Consider the following 23,098-nt stretch of genomic DNA (forward strand, 5'->3'; position numbering starts at 1 on the left):
CCGGTACAAACGGTTAGTATGTATTCTACATATATGTCTAATTATATTCGTCTTTGGAAGAATATTTTTTATGAATATCCAATAAATACGTTGAATCCAGTCTTGCAAATTACAGTAGACTATGAAATGATAAGCGGACAATGAATCTGATCTTCTAACAAATTATACATTTGGACGAGCACAATGATCAGCCTATTCCATACTTCCAATGTGTAGCCTCGTGGCCCTATATTATAAAGCTATTTACAATATATAATCCCCACATTATAATCTATTTTTGGAAAATATCATATTAATAATGGGACTGACTACTGGAACAATACCTTAATGAAAAACTTTCGTTGAACTGATATACATATATTTCGGTGCACTGGTTTGTCTGCACGTGTACGGTTAACAGCAGAAGATAACGACCGACATTAATTCACCTGCATCAGCTAGTCATTAGATGGTCTTCCCGGTGAAGAAGGCTGCGAAAATGATTTCCTCGACTTGATCGTCGAGAAACAAATTGGGGGCTAAGGTCAGATCTCGTGTATGTGACCTTAGTGCCTGGAGGCGACACGTGTGTGCGATTCACAGCACTGTACTATTGGTAGTTACCTCCTCCCTCTTTTTGTAACACCGAGATGAGTCTCGCGCCGGCATATATACATAATGTGAGTCACACACGACGACCGATCTGAATTAACCACATCCTGTCCACTGTGTCGTATGACATTAATGTCATTGCCGTGTGCTATCAGACTGAGAATATCAGGCAAAATAGACGGAAGAATCGTCTTAAATGTCTCGACCTCGCGCGACGATTTTCTCTTAAAAAATAGAAATTACTATTCGCCGCTGATGAGCCGCGCGTATCGTCGAACTTGTTAGCCGGTCTGCCGGTAACCCTAAACCTATACAAATTCCAGTATCGTTTAAACAGACCGTTTATATTTCTTGATCAAGTTTATTCAGCGAATAATGAAATGTTCCAAAGACCATATAGAATTAATATGTTCTACGTCAAAAGAAATGTCTTGGCTTTAGAGCAAGGCTTCTGAGCTAAAATAACTTTAAGAGCAAAGAGTTAAACCACTCGGTATTATTAAATGTCCATTTGCGCGAACTAGTTTGAAAGGCGGACGCTAGACTGCGCTACACAGCTTCGAAGTTTAATGGTTTGAATCGAGTGAAATAATTGAAGTAGAGACGAGAAAGTTGAAAGTAGTTTGATCCGACGTCGATCTTGGTTCTATTTTCCAAGCGAAGATATGTCAAGCTGAAGAAGGTATATATATATATATATATATGCAAAAACAACTGGTAGATTAAGTAACTGCGGGAAAGGCATTACCTTCGAAACCCTCTAACGGCGAACAGAGGAGTTACTATCGCTGATACGATAGACTGCTGTCGTTGTACTCGTATTATCCTTCTCAAAAATCCCTGACATTTATATCTTTTCTAATATTAAAAATCAAATAAATCCAGATCGAATAATTGATTTGAATTCTGGGATACATTTTGATTTTACATTATCGGAACTACACACTACTGTTTCGTCCACCTCGACAGGTGCAACCTGCCACGTCGTAATAACGGGTTGCCCCATAGCTCCGTTGGTACCTATTGTCGTTTTTAAACCTATTGCGAACGAGTATTCCTTCGATTTCAGCAGAGCCTTTATTTTATTCACAGTGATTAAGTCTGCAATTGTAGCATCTACTCTGTGACCTATATGTTTAAGTCAGTCCTCTATGCATATTAAATAAGCGTTATTTCATTTATTATTGTAGAAGAATTCCTAAAGTTGACTTTTCAATCTAATCCGAGATAAGAAAATAAACTTATGGTTCAATGTACATACATACAATGTTACGGAGATAGAGTTCAGGCGTAATAATTCGTGACATTTCCTTTCGAGCATTAAAATCTTCGTATCCGTTCGTCTCGACGACGAAAAACCAGTTTAATCCAAACTACGCTAAATAGAACAAGTACAAAGGATCCGTACTTTAGGCGTGGCTCGTGGGGGAGTATTGAAAACATCGTGCGCTATGAAAGTGCATACTCGATCAGTCCTGTAAAACATGCGACCATTTTACGGGGTAACCATAAACGAAAAGAATATCGAATAGAAATTCAGATACAACGGCCGACGATACCGGGAAAAATTCTCGTAAAGATAAACCGAGTCTCCGGCGTTTTTCCGACGATCGGCCACCATGAGCCTCACACAACGACAACAGTGGACAACACAATAGAGATAATGTGGCGAGGTTGTGCACGTATATAACCGACACGTCACACGCTGGACAGTCCTCCGGTGTAGGAGGGGATTCGTCAGTAGGAGATGGGGAGGGGTAGAGGCGGAATAGAGGGGGGGGAGAGAGAAAGCGAGAAGAAACCGGTAGAAGGGAACGAGACGGAGAAGAAGCCTGCAGAAACAAAGTGTTTAGTCAACCTGGTGGCGTTGAAGAACCAACTGTCGGCATCGGAGAAGCTGCAAGCCGACCTCGAGGTGTACTGACGGTTTCGGTTCGAGCGATCTCCTGCGGTGCCGTGTCGCTCGTTCGCGTTTCTACTGTGTGTTCCATCGTTCTGTGTTCGTTCGGACCACCTCGAACAGTTCGAACCGTTCCCTGTCACTCGGAACGTGATTAGTGTGTTGAAAAACTTTCACGAAAAAACAAAAAAACAAAAAAACAAAAAAACAAAAAGAAAAAAGTAAATCATCGCCGTTTTTCACCGGCAGGCACGATGGTCAGCAAAAACCCGAAGATGATCGCGCCGGAGTCAGACCCCTATCTGAACCCGTCGAACATGTCATCCGGCCAGTCGTTCAAGACCTTTATTTACAATCGTGAGACTGGCGCCTTCATGGGCCGAACGGCGAGCAGCTGGGGTAAGTTACCTGGGGAAACGAGGGGAAACGGACACATGGAATTTACCATGGCCGTTCGTTCTCGGCTACACCTTTGACGACTCTTCCCTGTTTCCTGCGCGCTCTTTCAATAGATCGAACTATCGATCGCCGCGTCGCACGCGCTACTTCTTTTTCAGACGTAATAACGCTGAAACTTCATTTCTCACTAATGGAAATGAAACGCGCGGATAAGATCGAACGTTGACACGGTCTCTTGACAATTGCCTTGTACGTATAGAACGCGGAAATCTGTGAAGTGTACGTACTCGAAAGATGTTTACTTTGAAACGGAATGACAGTAAGGATTATGCGTTTAGTAAATGCAGAGCACGCGAATAGATGACTGAAAACGTTGATAGTTTGTTCCAAAGAACATACGAGTACATTATTCTGGAACTGTTTATTTGGGATATCTATCGAACAGTTTATTACAAGATCAACAGGTGACGGAAGGGTGTTTCTCGTAAACATGTTCTCGTATGTAGTAATAAGAATAGCGTCAACGTATCATTCTAGATAGCGTATATTTGATAAAACTAGGAATTTATAGTTTGTTTAACATATCAACTAAACAACTTGCTGACACAACTTGATTAGCATGTAACGTGTTCGCACGTTTATTTCAACCGAAGGAATTTGTACATAATTTTCTGTTCTTCTAACAATAAGACCCAAGTGGGTGTTAAATCAAGCGTCGCGTCGCGTCGTTGAGAATGGCCACGTTTCACACAGCTAGCCAAGCAGCAAGCGGTAGAGCGTGCTGGCAGCCATGTTGTTTGTTTACGTTCGTGTTGTATGATTTTGGAAATCGTTGAGTAGTATAAGTAGAGTGAACAAGACAACTGCACAGCATGCGGGAAATGTCTATTTTTGCGATACGCTATTTGCCAAATTTATTTATTCTCCAACAAGAAAATAATTTTGTTCATTGATCGTCTGCGTCCTAATTCAATTTTAACGCAATTTTTCGCGCCAAAACTGTAAGTTTTGCGTTTATAATTTCCTGTATAATTCTGTTGAAAAATTGCAAAACTTTCCATTGCGAATTATAGCTACTCGTTCGAGTATTTATTGCTTAGTTTGCGTCATACTAGAGGTGTCGTTGGGTGGTTTGTTTTGTTGCATTTTCGTCTTACAAACTTACGAATAATTTCTGTCCTGCACTTTTTCCTGCGATCATTTTCACACGCCCAAATAGCTACCAATGCCAAACCACTCTAAACCATAGAGAATTTGCGCTGCAGCGAACGCATTAACGACGAAGGAACCCCTAGACCAACGAGAGGTACATATTCGTTGTGGCAGTAGCAATAAAATACCATAGAACATCAAGATTAATATTTTTTAGTCGAGGGGGTATTCTAGTCTTCGAAGCCACTTTTCCACGAATTTTTAGGCGTTCTTTTCAGAAAAACTATTCATAGATTTATTCGATAACACATTTGCCATTCTGCTCTATTGGTTCTTGTCATTCTTAACCCCAGGTTAGGCTAGTAAAAGTTAGGGTGTTGCAAAATAAATATTCTATTAATAACTTGTGATTTACATTCTGGGGTCATTGCTCGCAATTATGTCTCGTTAGGTCGTAAAACGTCGGCGCGGCGATCAAGAAAACGCCTTCAATGGCGAAATAAAATGCAAAAATGCAACGAATTTGCCGTCTCCACAAAATTTCTTCGCATCAGCCTGAAGAAACGCTCATATATACACTTACATATATATACATGTACATACGTATAAACTTACTTTAAATAGTTTTAACCGAAGACCAACTTGTAAGCTGCTTATCCGTGTTTACGGTAGCAAACATTTATACATAGGTAAGCACTTGTATCCAGTTGACCAATATCTAATCCTCAACAAAGAGAATAAACCTTATTTTCTATTTGTGATTTTCCTTCTTGTAGTACATCGTCAAACGTCGGCCCATAGGCTCGTATCCATTTTCTCGTTTTGGGAATATAAATATGAATGAATATTTCAATGATTTTGGTTTATTTCATCGGAAAGTTCGTTGTGAAACATCTGAAAAATCATTCGGAAGACACAATAGAAAGTATTACAGTAATTCAATAAATTCAGGCGAATGAAGCACCACGAACACGCGTGAAACTATCATACAGACAATCAGCTTTTATTCTGTTGGCATAGCAACAAATCGAAACAGACCCTGTAGGAGTGCTGGCCATGGGGTAACAGCCCTGCTAATTAGCAGCGTTGGACGTAATATGAAACCAGGAAGAATGCCAACTCGTTACTCGTTGCTTTCTGATCAATTTAATTAAATAGCGCCTATTAACATTAGCGAGCGAGCACTCTCTTATAGAATATATAAAGTTACACGTTCAACGTAATAGCGCACCGATTACCCACAACACATCACTCTTTCCCTAATAGCTTTTTAATGTTTTAGAAAGTACTCGTTGTTTGTTTTTATAAACTGTTTCTCTCGCTGCTCATAGTTATTCGATTTCGAACGATTTTTATAGTAGTCGAACAAGAAAAAGAAAAAAAGAAAAAAAAAATATTTCCGGTGTACAATTGTTGTTTGTCTGTATGCGTATCATGTAATAATTGTTGTACGTATAATGTAGAATAAAATTTGTTCATACGAGACTTTTTGTTTTCGAGAAAATCGTGGAGTTGGTGGAAAATGCGTCGAGTTCGCGTGCTTAGCATTCGTGAGAAGTTGAACCGGTGCGGTGGGTCACGAACAGACGCGTCAGACGATTCGTATTCAATAGCACGCGTGTTCACCGAATTTTCACACTCGACTTTCTCGAAAATAAAGCTTCGTATGAAAACATTTTATTCTATATTTCCGACTTATTTTTTATGTAGAATTCCCCCTCCCGCCACTTTTGGTTGTACCACCGGTTACACATACCGATCATACCGTCTAAGAAAATAGTTTCTTACTACGTTATCATTCAATCGTTTCTTGGTCGTACATCAATCGCCAGACGCAATCGATGGAACATCGGAAAGTGCTTTCCGATCCTGAAAACGGTTCGACAGGCCCCCACCATATCGGAACACTTTATAACGCGTACATATTTTTATCGCATTGATACACAGAAGACTTACAAAACCTGAAACTGGTCGACAGAATTGCGAGATTACCTTCCCCTTCGCTTAATTAGCTCAGAAGCCTAACATTACGATACACTTTCTTGCAAATTGAATTCGCTGTCAAAGCATGCCCCGCGCGATTTACCCTTGATATGCAATTAACCTTGGCATCGTAATAGACCGTTGTTGCTTTGTAGTACAACCGAACGTATCCTCCGGCCATCATCTTCTCCCAAGCACCATTTTTTAACGCTTAAGCTATACATGCATACTTCCTCTTTTCTTCGAAACCAATATTTCAGCGTTAAAGTGGACGTAGCTATGAAAGAAAAAGAGAATAAATATAAATTTTCTTCCTTCCTCTCTATGGAATGATCAAGAATGAAGAAGTTCGAAAATTAACACATTACTTACCGGCGGCTATTTAAACGAACATGTTTTCAAGTTTCTTTTTGTCGCGGTGCAGTCATTGAGAATACATAGAATTCCGTGAATAGATTGCGAACGAGGCATGGGAATATGTACTATTTGAGAACGGGTTTCGGGTATCGTTTCGTCGTACACGTGCGCCATTTCGAAATCATACGGAACTCGACAGTGGGACACCTCGGCAATCGAGCACCTACATACATCCCCGATCGATTCGGTTGAAATAAATGTAAGGAGAACAAAGAAATGGAGGGAGAGAAAAAGACGGAAGCGTGAAGCGCTGCTAATTCGCGGTGCACATAACGGTTTGCCCGGCTGAATGGCAATTGTTAAACTTCCTTTAGCGCAAACGTGTACAACGAGGTCAATTGACGTTAAATGGAAGCATTACGGCATTATGTAACTTAGGGCCATTCCGAAGGGTACACCCACGCGACCACGTTACAGCTTTCGTTCAACATCAACCCTCAGAAAACGTCCAAAGTTTCATGGTTCCCTTCTCTTGTCCCACAATTCTACTATTCCAATTCCAACGACACTGGAGCTATCGCACTCTTCGAACGACTTGTTCTAAACCGATAAGGACATTATCGTGATGTGTAATCTTTATTTCTGATTCTGTTCCTGAAATTATTTAAATGTAACTAAAAGTTGTGGACAATTTTATTGTCCTCGCCATCAGTTTCAACAATCGATCAAGAATTCAATAGAATCTACATTAAAAAGCAATTTCGTTTCAACGAAATTATCGAATGACTTCTTTGGGAGAATGTAATTCAACTGTCCACATCGATTTAACATTTTTAACATATTTCCGACCGACCGACCGACCGACCGACCGACCGACCGACTGCCCGCATCACGCACGTGACGCTACAGATATTATTTTACATTGACAGACGTTAGTAATATAATACAATAGCTAATGCCATGATTCCGCGTATCGTCTTACCGTGTGATTTAACAAATGAATCGCAACGTTCAAAGCAAATGTACAGTTGGTAGACGCGACAATTTTAATTAATTATCGAAACTGGTCAGTCTAGCTTTAAAGGAATAAGTTCTCCGGAAAGGAGAATAGTGGATACCCCAAAGATACATGAAATCGTAAAAAGTTGCATTTAAAAGTTTGCCCCGACTGTCCATCCATTGAGATTTCGATTTCGAATTCGATTTCGATTTCGAAAGCGCTACGAACTTTCGTTCCAACCGAATCTGTAAAACTGTGTATCCGTTGACTGAGACCTTTTTTATTTTCGCACTATTATCAAATTACCGAATTACCGAATGAATGCATTAAGCGATGCTTCCAAGGTTCCCCCGAGTCGAATGTCGGCAGTGAATCGCAATGATTTTTACGAGTCGTCGACGTTTGGCACTGTGGTGGAATTAATCAGCGCGCAGTGGCACGCCGCATAATATAGGTTAATTGCATTAATCGCTGGTTCAATTCAAACGAAGATCAAAGCGTCTGGTCAAGTGGAGCAATTCAATTACGTGTACCGATTCAATGTCTCGCAAGGTCGCTCGCCGGATTCTATTCTTCGCTGAAATCACCTCTCGAGCGTTGCTTTCGTAATAAGAATTTTATCCTGTACACCGTATAACGTCGATCTTTTTCCTTACAGGTAAAATAGGACTGTTCTACTTGATATTCTATGGAGTGTTGGCTGGGTTGGTTGCAATTTGCTTCTGGGGATTCTTCCAAACGTTAGATCCGAGGATACCGAGGTGGCAGCTGGAACGTTCAATAATTGGAACAAATCCTGGTAAAGATTTCCTAATGAATCGGTTCGAAGCTAAACCCATATTTCGCCAAATTTTCTTATCAATTCACACTGCTTATCGCTACAAGGTAGTAGCTAACATTTCTTGTTGAAAACGAGGCTAGAAATAATGCTTTGCTTTCTTAATAAACGCGACAGTTTCACCGATTCATTTTTATCATTTCTTCTGAAGTGTATATGTACAGTACAGGGCCGTCGAGATAAACTCGGAATTTTTTCCTGCACTCTCATAAATAAGACAATAAATAGCAAGGCAAATATAAACAGAGCAATTGTTGATAAGCTCACTATAGAAGCCACCGATCAGTGAACAAATGGAAAAATTTCAGCAATTTCAGCGAGGAATTTAAAAATTTTTATGTAAACGGTGTATACAATATTTTCTATATGATTCAATTGGTTCGGCTTCTAAATGACAGAAATATTCAAAGTGCAACACTGTCACGCAACATTACTGTTTACAGGTTTAGGATTTAGGCCTAATCCACCATTGGAGAACGTCGAGAGCACATTGATATGGTACAGGGGAACGGACAGTCAGAATTACAAGTACTGGGTTGATTCGTTACAAGCTTTCCTTAAAGGTAATAACAGCTTTTATACATATAGATACTGTTCCCATTTTATTGTTAAATATTCCAATGAAGTATTTCTGTTGTTTTCTCGTATAACGGCGAGTTTTCCCATCGAATTAATGATATCTTTAGTAGAGCACACATTACAATACGAACCGCGCAAACTCTAAATAAATTAAATCTTGTCATTTTTACTTTTATGCATCGCTCGGTTCGTTTAGTGTGCTTTATTTGCATTCTCTGCACAAAGAACAGGTAAAGTTATCCTCAAGGCTTACGTTTGACAACCGATATATCACATTTGTTTACATTCCTCGATTTATCAGGCCATAGCATAGTCGTCGGATCGAGACTTGTTCCCCCACTTTAATTTCCCCTTCTACCGCGCCCCTTTAACCCCTCACGCTTCCGCCACGGGCCAGTCACGTGACGCATTCCGTCCCTGTGGTGTCTGTCGCAATGTCACAATGTTACAATGTCACAATGTCACAATGTCACAATGTCACAATGTCACACGACTAACCCGGTATGTGTACTGGCAGAAAGAGGGTAAGTTTTTTCCCTCATCTGGCGACTATGGGCTATCGCAACCAAATAAGACAAAAGAATCCGCTAAATTACTTTTACTATTACTATCCGTGAATTACTGATCAATTTGAAATAATAGTTGTTCTTCTACGTTACGAATTAATTATATTCTGTAATTTATTTCTCCAAAATAAAGTTATATTCGCATTATGTTAATCAACATCTGATGCACATTATTCGCGAGATTAAACAATCATAGTGTATTTTCCGAAATTTGGAAGTGCTCGTAAGCAACTGAAAATGTGTTGGATGCCTACAGTTATGTATCGCGACCTAAACTAATCTAATGAATATAATAACTTTTCAGATTATATAACGCCAGGTTCGGTCCCTGGTCTTGGTGCAAACATTAACAAATGCGACTACAATCAACATCCACCTGCCGGTAAGGTTTGCGACGTCGACGTGAAAAACTGGCATCCGTGTACTAAAGAAAACAATTACAACTACCACAAATCCGCTCCATGCATTTTCCTCAAGCTTAACAAGGTATCTATTATTATCTTTTATTTTACCAATATCGTGAATATTGGGATGTGAATAATTGCCAATTTGCGTTAGCTCTGGGTTAGATGGTAGGGGCGAAGTAAGCGATGGCAGTCGTTTAAACTGTGTAATTCTAATAAAATCACAATGAAAGATGAAATATTTGTTACTAAGTACTTTTTACAGGTACTGTTTTACATTACATCTAGTCTACTCTATTTTGTCATAAACGCATCAAATCCGCAGTCTAGTCATTATTGTGTACAACACTGCCATCGCTACAGCGAGTACCACAATTACATACGTCGAAATAATCATTACCTAGGAAGCTTCAACTTCAAGAAGGGTGAAATTTTATTAAACGAAACTTTGTTTTGTGACCCAAATTTAAATAAATAAATGTTAAATTTGAATCGAATAAATAATTCAATTTCTTTTACAAATGTCCATTGAACGCGTGGTGCGTTTCAGAACGATGGAATAAGACGTGTCCAAATTTTATTTTAGATATACGGCTGGAGACCGGAATTTTACAACGATACGGAGTCGTTGCCAGACAAGATGCCCGTCGAGCTCAAGGATCATATCATCGACTTAAAAAGAAATAATTCTTTGCAACTTAATACAGTTTGGGTCTCTTGCGAAGGTGAGAATCCTGCGGACCAGGAGAACGTAGGACCGATTCGTTACATACCTCGAAGAGGTTTTCCTGGTTACTTTTACCCGTTTGAGAACTCCGAGGGATACCTCAGCCCCTTGGTGGCTGTTTATTTTGTGCGTCCTCGCAGTAAGTATCAGAGCATCAATTTCATACACACAAGACAAATTCAGAACCAAGCCACAGAGCCTCGACTCGAGTGAACAAAATTCTTTATTCGTGTTGCATACTAATTCGAATATTGCGACTATACATATATCTGCGAATAAATGTAGAAAGAATTAATGTGTTTTGTTACAGCTGGTATTTTAATAAACGTAGAGTGCAAGGCGTGGGCGAAAAACATAAAACACAGCCGCCATGAGAAAATAGGTGCAGTTCATTTGGAGTTGATGATAGATTAACAGCGCTGTCTATCCTACCAGGCCTCTCCTTTCTTAGTGTACAGAAGCTAAACGCGAATCTCATATTTTCTGACCCTTCGAAATACGTGGATGCTGTTCAATCAAATCGAATCAAATCGAATCAAAAAGTCGAGTCAAAACTCGATCACCGCTGCCAAAGTCGATGAAATTTTTCTCAAGTGCAAAGCTAAAAGGGTTTCTCAAGTTCGTATCGACGGAAATTCTTTCAAACAAAAGTCCCCTGTGCGCCGAGAAAAATGTTGAATTTTACATTAGTTTTATGCAGTGTTCAGACTTTTATTCGATTGCAATGGGCAAATCAACTCTATAAATGAAGGTATTGTTGACCGAATAATTTATAACCGATCAAACCTAATAAGAACTATTTGTTCGTCACGTGTGAAAAACATAGGCGTATTGTGCATCGATAGGGCCATATTTAATGATAAACATAATCAAATTATATGTGACGACATGATAAAACTATTACATGTTTCCACAATTTTTAATCACGGAAATTGATATTTATATATATATATACATATATTCGTGACGCGGTCCAATTTTCTATTATAAGGTTTTTCGATTCATAATTACACGTATGAAAGATATCTGATTCTTTTAAAATTCTTTCGTTTAAGTGTAACTTGAATGTATTTAAATGTCCTTTTCGAAACTTGGACACAATGAAATTACATAAGAACTATTTGAACTAGTTGAACTTATTGTTACCGTATTTCGTCGATGCCCATCACGAATAGATCTCGTAAACGTGGCAAAGATAATATATAAATGTATCGTATGTGTACACATATATTTTTATAGATAAGATTTTATTCTTTCAAATCACTAATTGTTGTCATCTACTTCACTACGTACGACAGTGAAATCTCTTGGAAAGGACGATCTTTTGTATTTATTGTATCAATCGATTCTATTATATTTAATCAATGAATTCCAGACATGCGTATTGTAATGATGAAATTCAATCTTGTCAGTGTCATGAAATTACAAACGATGTATAAAAAGAGAAGATTTTCTTCAGTTGTTGCGATTAGTTTAATTTATCAGTGCATTTATACTACAGTGCTTATAAAAAATGAAATAAAATACTATTACAGTGGAAAATTGAACAATGCAAGATTATTGATGTATGAATGTGGATAGTAACAATATCTCAGGATATATGAAATATTATAGTTTAATAAAGAAAACTGACTGCCTTACACTATTACCCAAACTTGATGTTGTTTTTTTCATTTTTTTTTTTTTTAGTTTAGGTGCTTTGATTGAAAATTAGTAATTCTTAGCATCTTTCATTTCATATTTTCATTTATGGAATCTATACGATTCTTTGTGGATTATGAATTGATCATTTTGCAAAACTTATTGTATTTACCGCAATTAGCTTAAAATATTATACAGAAGACTTGTACATTTTTAACGGAAAATTCAGAATTTTATACAGCTGTTAAAAATATTTATTTGAACAATATATATTTGAGAATAACAAATTTTACAATTTTTTCCAATTTAATTAATATGCATATCTATATATGAACTATGTATTGAAATACAAAAAAATATATGTTTTTGAAATATTTGAAATAGTTAGATTACGTTGTATCATTGTTACATGTAGCTAAATGGAAAATAATTTTGCCAAATATGAATTGTTTTAAAACATTAAACGCCGTAACGTTAATATTCAATGTAGATGAACCGCAATGTATAAGTGGAATAGGTATAGGTTTCACGAAACGTGAAAACCGGATGAAACATTATACAGCTACACAATTATTTATTGATTAAGTGAAATTTGTTTAATTTATAAGATTTACAGTTGACATCAAACGTGTATGCTCTATATAGATATTTGTCTGGTGGACTATACTCGCTGCGAATTTCGGAAACCGAAAATCGGATTTCTGGCAAATCTCGAAGACAGTATAGCTGATGAAATCTTTGGAAAATAATATGATGACTATGCGTATATGCAAATTAAAGTCACCGATTATCATTAGAACTGCAAGTTGAATTGAACCTTTTTTTAATTGAAATTAATATTTAATTATTTTAATATGCATTTCTTAACGATTTTATGATATATGTACGACAATGAAACATACAACTGTTATTTGGAGCTTGTACACATCGAGAAACGGTTCGGTATATATATACAACGCTCTCTTACGGGAAACGCTATTACACAACACTATAAGTACATACGTTGACTTAAGTAGCTACACCGAAGCATGTATCTTAAAATTACTGACAGTTCTGTTAATGCTGCCACATTGAGATCCTTGGTACCCTATTTCTTCGTCGTGATTGCACTCCTTTGGGCAGTTGCACCGGATTTTAATTTTGCACAATTAAATTAGTATGTTTAACGTCTCACGTGTGTATATGTATTTTGTGACAGAAACCGGTGCGCTCTACTCTTTTATCAAAATCTTGTTCGAGAAATTTAATCTTGCAGTATAAAGTTTTACAACCATAAAATTGTAACAGCACTTATTAAATTAACAAATAAAATATTCTCACTCGCATGAACATTAAAATAATGGAACCATTCTTAAAAATAAAATCTCTTCTAAAATTATGACTTGTATTTTTCTTCTTTTTAACGTAATTTAATCAATTCTAGAAGCAACAATATGAACATTGAAATTATAAATGACAAAACGTGGTTTCTAGACCGCGGATTTTCATGCAAAATAAAAATTCTTCGTAAATTGCACGATACAAGAGTTTTACGTGGACATCTATTTCTTTCTTCAATAATTCTATCGAGCTGACGATAGCACAACAATATTTTAAAATGCTTTAAACGTGTTGACTGTTTTGCACTTGTTGCACTACCAATTTTTCGTCGTGAATGCATCAAATTCGCAATCTAGTGATTTCCTCAAATGTACGAAAAAGAGCGCATTATTATAAAAAATACAATTTTGTTATCAAAAGTGATGATTTATACAAGTTTGACTCGTTTCTGTTGCTTCTTAAATCTAAGCCTACTCGAAAGAATCCACATTGAAGTTTTGACGAGAATTGAAAATTACATTTTTTCATCTGACTATAATATATACATACATATGTATAATATACTCTTTCTCAAACTCGAGATACGATAAACATTCAAATTGTTGAATAGTTTGCTAGTTAATCCATCAACAGAGGAAAATATTTCCAAATTATAGCTAGTGGAAACGCCGAACAAATAGCTAAACATAATTTCATCTTTTAGCTTTACTCGTTCCGAGTGAAGAAAACAACTTGTTCAGCTGCAACGTACACATGTACTAGATTTATACGTGTATAGTACGACATAAATAAACAATATTAGAACGATAACGAGGTAATATGTTTCAGTGTCCCGCTTTTTATCACGGTGGGTCACCAGGCTAAGAATATGAAATCATCGTTTCGAATGTAATACAGATTCAGGCGTGAACAATACAATGTATCGACGACTATTCGTTATCTATAGTTTGTTAATTTTTGAATTGGAAACAACACATTTATAAGACTGTTCAGTTGGATATGTGTATTCATACATGTGATAAGTACAGGTTTGTATATTTTTCCGTGTCTATAACTTTTACAAGTGCCAATTATACGATCAAGTTAATCGTTGCTTTCTATAGCAATATTCAGCAACGCACCGCAGCAAACACGTAGGCGTACTTACGCACTTGAACTTGCCGAGTGACCAAGAAATGGATTAAAATGATATCCGATAATTGCAGTTACTTACACTCTTATTGTCACTTTTCGAATCGTACCGACTTCTCCGAGGGCGCCGGCAAAGTTTTTGAAGATTCGAATTGGTCCGATCCCTTTCCTGTGAACGTTACACCGTCGTCTTCGAACCGAAACAGTTTCGAGTGTTTGAATGTTTTTCATCGTAGGCACTTGGACCACTTGGCAGACGATATTGCATTTATGTAGAAGGATTCTTTTTTTTTTGTTTTTTCTTTTTTGGAAAGACCAACATCGTCGTTCGTCATTCGTCAATCATAAGTTCGAAGCGTATCGATCCAGTCAGCTCCTTGGTCGAGTGCACGTATTTTATGTTCGCGGCCCATGCTCGACATTCAACGTTGATAATTCTGTTCCCTGGAAAGTAATTCAAATTTCTTCTTCGTTACAGTTTTCCTAGACTAAACATACTAATGTAATTAGAATATTAAGAATTCTTGTCGCTGTTACAATATCACATCGTTTGGAAAATAATAATCCGTTAAGATATTATTCCCAGTTAGCCGAACCTGCTTCGAGAAAATTTCCATGCGACTGTTAAGCGGATAAGAATCGTTAACTGGTAAGACACAACGTACGTATTATCTCTGATCTCCGATTCATATATACATAAGTAAATACAACATTTTCGGGACACGCAAAAAGAACGGTATCGCGTGAAACGAGCGACTTATTCTACAATTACAGTTTTTAGCCGAATAGAATACTTATTTTTAAAACTTGTCCAAATTTATACGTCGAACGGTGTTATTAGGGAAAAGATTAATTTCCAAGAAGAGTTTTCTGTTACAACGTTGTTGCAATCGACTTACTTGCTGGTCGCAGAAAGTGTACGGCAACGACGGGGCTCAAATAACCAGGAATGTTTGTATACGGATAATAATACCCTGCAAATCCCTGACTTTTCGGATAATAGTCCAGTTTACCTATACTCTCTTCGTCGTGAGGATTTTCACCTTTGCACGATACCCACACGGTATTTAGCTGAAACGTACAGAAAGGCTCGTATATCCGATAGATTAAACAGAAACAGTTTAACACGTCTAAACGAAATATTTATTAACAATTCAAACGATAATATGTGTATAATTATGCGCAATTATGGAAGTAATTTGTATATCAAATAAATATTGAAAAGTTAAGATGTGTCGCACTGAAAATAATCTCTCAATCATTTTGCATTTTGCAGACTTTAAGGGAGAGAATGTTTTGGGAGATGCGATCATGCTGAAAGTCTAAACGATTAAATCAGAACAGTCCGTTTTGCGACGATTATTCAAAATACAAACTGTTACGGCAAACATTGTAAAATAAATATTTATATGTCTAACCGTTGAACCATTGACAGAGTTGATATGATTGGACAGGCTCTCCGGCATATCTTTCGGCAGGTTTTTGGTGTCGTTATAATACTCTGGTTCCCAACCATATATCTGAAAAAAAGGAAGTATTCACAATAATTTAATTTGAAAAAGAATACTGACAAACTTGCTATTACCGATTTCATTGTTTTTCATATTTCCTGTATATATATATATTTAATTGGAAGGATCAATTAAATTAATTGAAAGGATTAAAAGCATACCCTGTTCAATTTAATGAAAATACAAGGAGCTGAATTATTGAAGCCGTATTGTGCAGCAGGCGAACAGGGCCCCCAATTATTCACCTCGACTGCGCAAACATGTCCAGGCTTCACTGGTGTATCGTAATTACAAATCTGTTGATTTCTGCCACCGTTCGGTAAGGCTGTCGAGTTGATATACTCTGCCAACAATTGATATTATCGACATTAAAGGGATATTATGATCTACCGTAACTACTCAGAAACATTTCTTTAATGAAATGTTGCGCAACTTTGCGTTACTCGACACTGATAAGATATTTTTTTAAATAATTCGGTCTAGTAGTATGTTAGTACAGTAGTAAGCGAAGTCGTCTAACGTCGAACAGCATAGCATGAAAAGAACCCATGAAAGCACCAGGAAAAATGAATAGCAGAAAACATCGTTTTTAAGGGTTCCATATAGGAGGCACCATTTGTTCAAAATAGAAAAGTTTAACTTTTGTTGTATTTGTTGTCGCGATCTCAAGATACTTCAGCATTGGTGAACCATTACAGTAAAGTCTTGATCCAAGTGCTACTATTTTCTTGTGATCACGTCGGCTGCGCCGAACGTAGAAATGAGTTGGTGAAAATCCGATGAAAAAAAAAAAAATAACGGAGAAAAGCATGTCTTTATTTTTGGCAATCTGGCATTCCAAATTAAGTGCAGATGCATACAATATTTATTATATTTCAAGTAAATATTTTATATTCTTTTACCTTCTAAAAATTGATCTAATAAACCTGTCCACTTTTGCACCGATGCAGGATCCGACGAACTATACCAAATTAACGATCTTTCGTCTGGGTTGTCAGAGATTGGTCGAAAACCTAGGCCTGTTTAGGCAAAAAAATATTCATCTTATTGTTAGTACACGTATAAAGCCAACCGAAGTGAAGTTAAATATATAACTTTGTAATATAATTGTTGGAATAAAATGATTAATTCTAAACAAACAACACCCTCTGTCTTACGAACTGATTACATTATTGAATTCTTTTCGAAGAAAATAACAAACTATTTTCACAGGTGCAGAAAGAAATGAGCTTATAGTCTGTTCGCCATATACAAAACCTCGAGTCTGAAACTATTTTCGAATATCGCTGGTACCAATATATTTTTAAGCTGTTTCACTTGTTTCTTAATTCCGAGGGTACCCGAGGTATGTTTCAGAAATTATACCGTAAGACTTTGCAGACTTAAGGGTTTTACTCGCAACAGTAGTAAATAAAAAATAGGATTAACGATTTCACCTGGACTGGTTCCTATCAAACTTTCCTCTAGAATCCATTTTGGTTTTTCATAATCTATCGTGGCCATCAAACCCTTCATGCAGACGGCGAAGAGCAGAGCCAGCACCGTGAAAAAGCAAAAGTAGAATACTCCAGTTATAGCTAAAAATAAAACAGAACAGAACACGTGTATTAATAAATTCGTTTCCTCCTCTTTTCCGAGTAGGTTTCCGCAAAACGGGTGATATGTACGTTTCGAACGACTTTACTAATTCAGACTTGACCTCGAAGTTTTAACGGGTAACCACTAATTACGAATCCACGTAGTTTCGACAATTTTCACCGTTTCGACGATTGAACGGAAAATATTTAAAGACCGGGCGCCGAGCCAAAGTCAAAGCTAAATATAGGTCCGTTTTCAAGAGTAGCCTACACTGTGATGGCCATTCCTCGCAATCTCTACTCTTTTATCGCCATTGAATTTTAACAACGTACCGATCATCTCGAATCGCTAAGAAAACATTTTTATCAGATTATCGAAAATCCGTCAAACTCGAGAAGCGATACATTCTCTCGGCTACCGTTGTTGCGTATGTCTCGGGGCATCCGACTACTTGACGTATCGGCTATTTTTTCCGATTCGGGCAGAGATGGGAAAATTAAATGAATTGCTATTTCAAGTCTAATGTATCCAGAAGTAGCGTGCAAACAATTTGGGAGACACGTTTCTGTACGTGCTAATCTGTCGAGAAATTAACAGGAAAAAATGGACAACACCGAGTAAAGGTTTGATGGGTTTTCAGTGGTACATATCAATTTCCGACCGCATGTAACGCCAACTAATAGCGACAGCTACAGATCACATTCAAATGATCTTCCTCCTTTCAGTAGGAAAGATTACGAAGACTATCATGTCTTAAACTGTTACGAAACCGTCACGAATATAAACTCGAATGAAAAGCTGATTTCAAGGAAATCTCACACGTGAATGATATGTAGTCAACTGATAAATGGTTTATAGTCACGGATGTCGGAGGGTTCCCGATATTTCGAGTTCGGGTTCGGGTTCGGGTTCGGGTTCGGGTTCGGGTTCGGGTTCGGGTTCGGGTTCGGGTCGGGTCGGGAACACTCGGACGAGAGACCGAGCGGGCTGCCGAAACTTGTATGTATAATACGTTTCGGGACCCCGAAACCGAAACTATCCGACTACGTACGAACGTACCGAGATCCCGAAAGGGCGTATCGAGAAATAGAGACTGCGAAACTATAGCAGTGGTTCTCGATCTTGTTTGTCCGGCGGCACACTGAAATCGTTAAATAAAATTCATCAATAAACAATTGAACGTTTCGCGGCATCCTTGCGGCGTACTTGCGACGCCCAGTTTCAGAACCACTATAGATCGGAGATTTTTCGTTCCGAGTACTAGTCACTAGTGACACACGAGCGTATCTCTAAGACGAAGGAAGATTTAATTACGAACGGTCAGCTATTTATGTAGCGTAACTGCAACTAAATCAACGAAGCGCTGGACGTTAGTAACGGCGAACGAAATGACAGAAAATCTAGAATCAGCTCATCGACATGCTCGAGTAAGGCGGCAAATTAGAGTAGTCGACTTGTCTGGATCTACCTATGTATGTGTGCCGGTGGAGTTTGCAAATGGGAAGAACTCGAGAAAACTCTACGGATATGATGTCGGTGGAAAAAACGAATACGTAAAGGTAAACCAGTTTGTCGGTTGTTAAACGAACATTTCCTCTTACGATCACTGTGTTCGACTGTCAGCGGCAATGAAGAGTTGTTTTTCATGTTGGTACGACACAACGTGCATCCAAGCGTGCATATTTATTTTCTCCGTGAATTCACGGTAATTTCAGTAGTTAAAGTCACTTCCTTTTTTTCTGTTTTTCTGTTTTTTCTTTTTGTTCTTCCTACACCAGAACGATCAAATATCTAGTTTATTACTCGCCAGCTGCATGAGAATCTACCGATACCAAATACTCCTGTGAATTAGTTAGTGCGAACCGTGTCCGTTTCAAACTCGCAAATTTCAACACGAAAATATTCTTTTTATTATTCCAAACAGACCTGGCGAAAACGTTTATTTAGCCGATAAGTCTCTATCTATCTAGACCAAAGTTTAATTATTGTCTTTATGCTAAAGTGTTGATAACAAGAAGACTCACTTGTACAGATCATGAATATTTATCGAAATTCAAATAGATTTTACACCAGTACCTCAAATTTCAATAGTTGATTTACACATGTATCCTAGCTCGACATCATTCTCCATATATGTACGTATTGAAAATTATTTCAAGGTGGTCAAAGTTATTGCTCCACCCTGTATAATTATATCTACTTCGCGCCTCTGTCGAGTCACTTGAAATTTTGCCGCCCTTCATTTGGGCATGCCGCGCCGCGCCTCGCCTCGCCTCGCCTCGCCTCGCCTCGCCTCGCCTCGCCTCGCCTCGCCTCGCCTCGCGCCGCCTGCGCTTATCAATATCAATCAATGAAGACAGTTGCTTCCGCTCCGACAGATCTCATTCTTCTCTTCCCTCCCACACTTTGCTGCTCACTTCTTTTTCTTATTGGCTTTGCGATAAAAACAAATCTGAGAAAAATGGAACGCAAACGTGGTCACGATGCTCAAGCGCATTACCAAGATCGTACGCCTCCTTCCGCCTAAAACTTTCTGTACGTTGTATGTTTACGTGACGCGTATCGACGTAAACATTTCAAATTATAAAAGGAACATAAGCAGAAGACATTCTATTGCAACTTTCGGTAAAGTTCATTCGCTCGAACACTGTTGTTGTAACCGTTTTTAAATGGCGTATCATATTCTTTAAGCTGTTCAAAGGTATAATTACATTCGAAGGAACACCGTAGCACAAAACAGTAAACTACAAGAAGGAAACGTTTGAAACTGCTGTTATCGACGACACAGTTGTCGCTTTATGCATTCGGTAAATTACGCGCACAAAAAAGACACACGCTTCCTACATAAGCGACTTCCTTCCAACTTTTGTTCCTCGCGACGAGTATGTGCTACATGTTCCAATGAAAAAAAAGGTGTCACCTTGAAATTCAACCTTTCAACCGTCTCAATCCTTAACTTACTTCGATCTACAAAAGACATATTTTACATTTTCATTATAGACGCAGATAAGAAAGTTTCTTTATCAATTGGAAGAAGAAAAAAAAAACAGAAAAAAAAGAAATGTCGTTACGAAATACGTTGACTCTGAAAAACTTTGATTTATTAAGTATGCGTATCTTCTAACGAAATAATTGATGATCTGAACTGAATCTAAATGCATGGCGATGTATCGTGAACGAATGTGTCGTTGATTATATATTATCATCGTCATATCTCTCCTGTTTGCTATCTATAACTGTAATATCACTTGGCAGTAAAGCGAATAGTTGGTAAATAATGAACGCATCGCATCAAACGAACGCTTAACTTGTAAAGTTATTAGAAACATTTGTAACAAACATACCTATAAATATGAGAAAATTATTATTTCATATAAAAGATGTTGTTCATTTGAACAAGAAACGACTGAAAACCTTGATTCGGAGGCACGTGTCAGAATGTAACAAACACACTATCAGACGAAACAAACGAACGAGAATAGAATTTTGTACCGTTGATAGGCGGCTTAAAATTAGTTTACAGATAGTTTTTCAGATATTCTCGGAGGCTTTGAAACCGTGTTACCCGCGTCAGGATTATACGGCCACGCACGTTCCACGTACAAGAAACTTGTGCCAAAATGTACATCCACTTTTATAGCTGGCTTTCGTCCGCATTCCAGCCATTTAACATCTAGCGAAGACTCGCTATTAGGGCTCGGATATTATATGTACAGGATGATCGGTAACCAATCGGGGATACAATCGAAAGAGGGACGATTCTACGTAGAGAAAACAAGTCCAAAATATCGGATTAAATTTGTTCGTATGTTGCCTTGTTTTCGAGAAAATCAGACCAGTTCGCGTGCTTAGCGTGCGTGAGAAGTAGAATCGGTAGGTCATGAACAGACGCGTCAGACGATATCTATTGAATAGCACCACGCATACTCGCTGAATTTTCGAAGCAGATTTTCTCGAAAACAAAGCCTTTATAAAACAATTTTATTCTACCTTTTCGACGTATTTTTTTATTTGCAATCCTCCACCCCCCTCTTCGGTTGTACCACCAGCTAACTTGGGGTTTGCACACGAAATATCTATGTTGTGCGTCTTACGCGTGCATCGTTTTAATAATGTTTGTCGTTAAGACTTGAATAGCCGCGTTAACGCGTTTCATTGTTTGCTTGTTTGATTATTTTCATTCATCATCTGCTCCGAACGCGAAGAAGATACGAGCGAGTCGAGAAGTACCACCGGTGGTTTTGCACCAGCGAGTGTGTCATCGCTGCGGGAGTACCCTAATCGCAGCGAATTAAGATATAATTCGAATAAAAAGGAATTACCCCATTTCTTTGGCGAGTGAGTGCAGTAAGTGCCCTCGGCGGGGTTGTGAATGAAATTTCTGAAAGCCTGCCAGTTAGTTTTCGGCTCGGGGATTCTGTTGTAATCGAACTGGCGGTTCTCCTCTTGCAGCTTATGCTTGCCAGTTGCGCTCATCGTAGCGGCCCTGCGTTAGCCACGCTATTCTCTCTTTCTCTCTCTCTCTCTCTCTCTCTCTCTCTCTCTCACTCACTTTCTCTCTCCCTCTTTCTGTCACTTAACACTGATCTCTCGGTGTGGGACGATCTTTGAGTCGCGGGTGATCGAACTGTTTCGCGCGAGACCTTATCGCGGACGCACGTGGTTAATTTCTCGACATCGGGCAGAAGATTTTTTGAGAAAAGTTCAGTCTGCCGAGTTAGACGAGCCGGTGCTCGGTGCCCGATGCCCGATGCCCGATGCCCGATGCCCGATGCCCGATGCCCGGTGCCCGGTGCTCGGTACCAAGAAAGTAAGAGCTGGTCGGAGCGAGATCGCGCGCAAACAAGCTCGGTTCCGAGACCACGATCGACTGACTCCGCGGCTACCGATCCACTGGTGGGAAAACTTGAGATACTTGCTTGTCACAGAATTAGGATCCGTGCAGACTTCTCATGCCACTCGGCTTTCTGCCCCACCGTCCTGTATTACCGATACCATTCAAGGTGCCATATATGCCGTGCTGCTCGAGCGACATCTAGCTAAATGACAGGGCCGCGCGGAGGAACACGACTGTGACAGGTTCCCGTAGAATAAGGCGACAAACAGAATAAGTCGCATTAGGTTCGTGGAGCTATTCGATTTTATCTCGAAGATTGTGCATGCTACTACCGCGTGGATCGGAAACGCTCAAGGTTACATTATTTCGCATGTTTCTTGTCACGATGTATAAACACGCTGAAGATCACGCTTTCCTGCAAATTGGATTTCAGCCATTCTAAGACCGATGATTATTCGTTGAATGATTTTATCTGATACTTTACTCTTCGGAACAAACGCTTCGGGCTTTACTTTGAAAAATAGATATCTACATAAATGATTGAACAGTGTTAGCCGCAACTTTTATTCAGTCTAGTAGACTAT

The 23,098-nt window shown here is 38.5% G+C and overlaps 2 protein-coding genes and 1 long non-coding RNA gene across 4 annotated transcripts; 1 reads left to right on the forward strand and 2 right to left on the reverse strand.

Annotated features, from left to right (window-relative positions):
- The first annotated feature begins 2,433 nt into the window (after positions 1-2,433).
- LOC143360868 (sodium/potassium-transporting ATPase subunit beta-2) lies at positions 2,434-11,354 on the forward strand. Its single transcript, XM_076800021.1, has 7 exons — positions 2,434-2,648; positions 2,741-2,890; positions 8,041-8,181; positions 8,664-8,783; positions 9,670-9,851; positions 10,356-10,635; positions 10,807-11,354. Exons 2-7 carry the CDS (start codon positions 2,746-2,748, stop codon positions 10,908-10,910), a joined length of 972 nt encoding a protein of 323 aa, XP_076656136.1. The 5' UTR covers positions 2,434-2,648; positions 2,741-2,745; the 3' UTR covers positions 10,911-11,354.
- Positions 10,940-12,262, reverse strand: LOC143360870 (uncharacterized). Its single transcript, XR_013083361.1, has 2 exons — positions 11,452-12,262; positions 10,940-11,393 (listed from the first exon to the last, which is right to left on the reverse strand). It is a non-coding gene; the product is annotated as an uncharacterized LOC143360870 (long non-coding RNA).
- A 422-nt stretch (positions 12,263-12,684) lies between these two features.
- Positions 12,685-22,560, reverse strand: LOC143361092 (sodium/potassium-transporting ATPase subunit beta-2). Of its 2 annotated transcripts, XM_076800351.1 has the most exons (8): positions 22,259-22,560; positions 22,000-22,228; positions 17,536-17,676; positions 17,002-17,118; positions 16,261-16,442; positions 16,007-16,108; positions 15,488-15,659; positions 12,685-15,032 (listed from the first exon to the last, which is right to left on the reverse strand). In XM_076800351.1, exons 2-8 carry the CDS (start codon positions 22,151-22,153, stop codon positions 14,920-14,922), a joined length of 981 nt encoding a protein of 326 aa, XP_076656466.1. In that variant the 5' UTR covers positions 22,154-22,228; positions 22,259-22,560; the 3' UTR covers positions 12,685-14,919. The 2 variants fall into 2 exon arrangements, with proteins under 2 accessions (XP_076656466.1, XP_076656465.1); XM_076800350.1 differs by having other exon boundaries at positions 22,000-22,560.
- Positions 22,561-23,098: the final 538 nt, after the last annotated feature.

The sequence above is a fragment of the Halictus rubicundus genome, chromosome 14, assembly GCF_050948215.1.
Source record: "Halictus rubicundus isolate RS-2024b chromosome 14, iyHalRubi1_principal, whole genome shotgun sequence".
Lineage (NCBI taxonomy): Eukaryota > Metazoa > Arthropoda > Insecta > Hymenoptera > Halictidae > Halictus > Halictus rubicundus.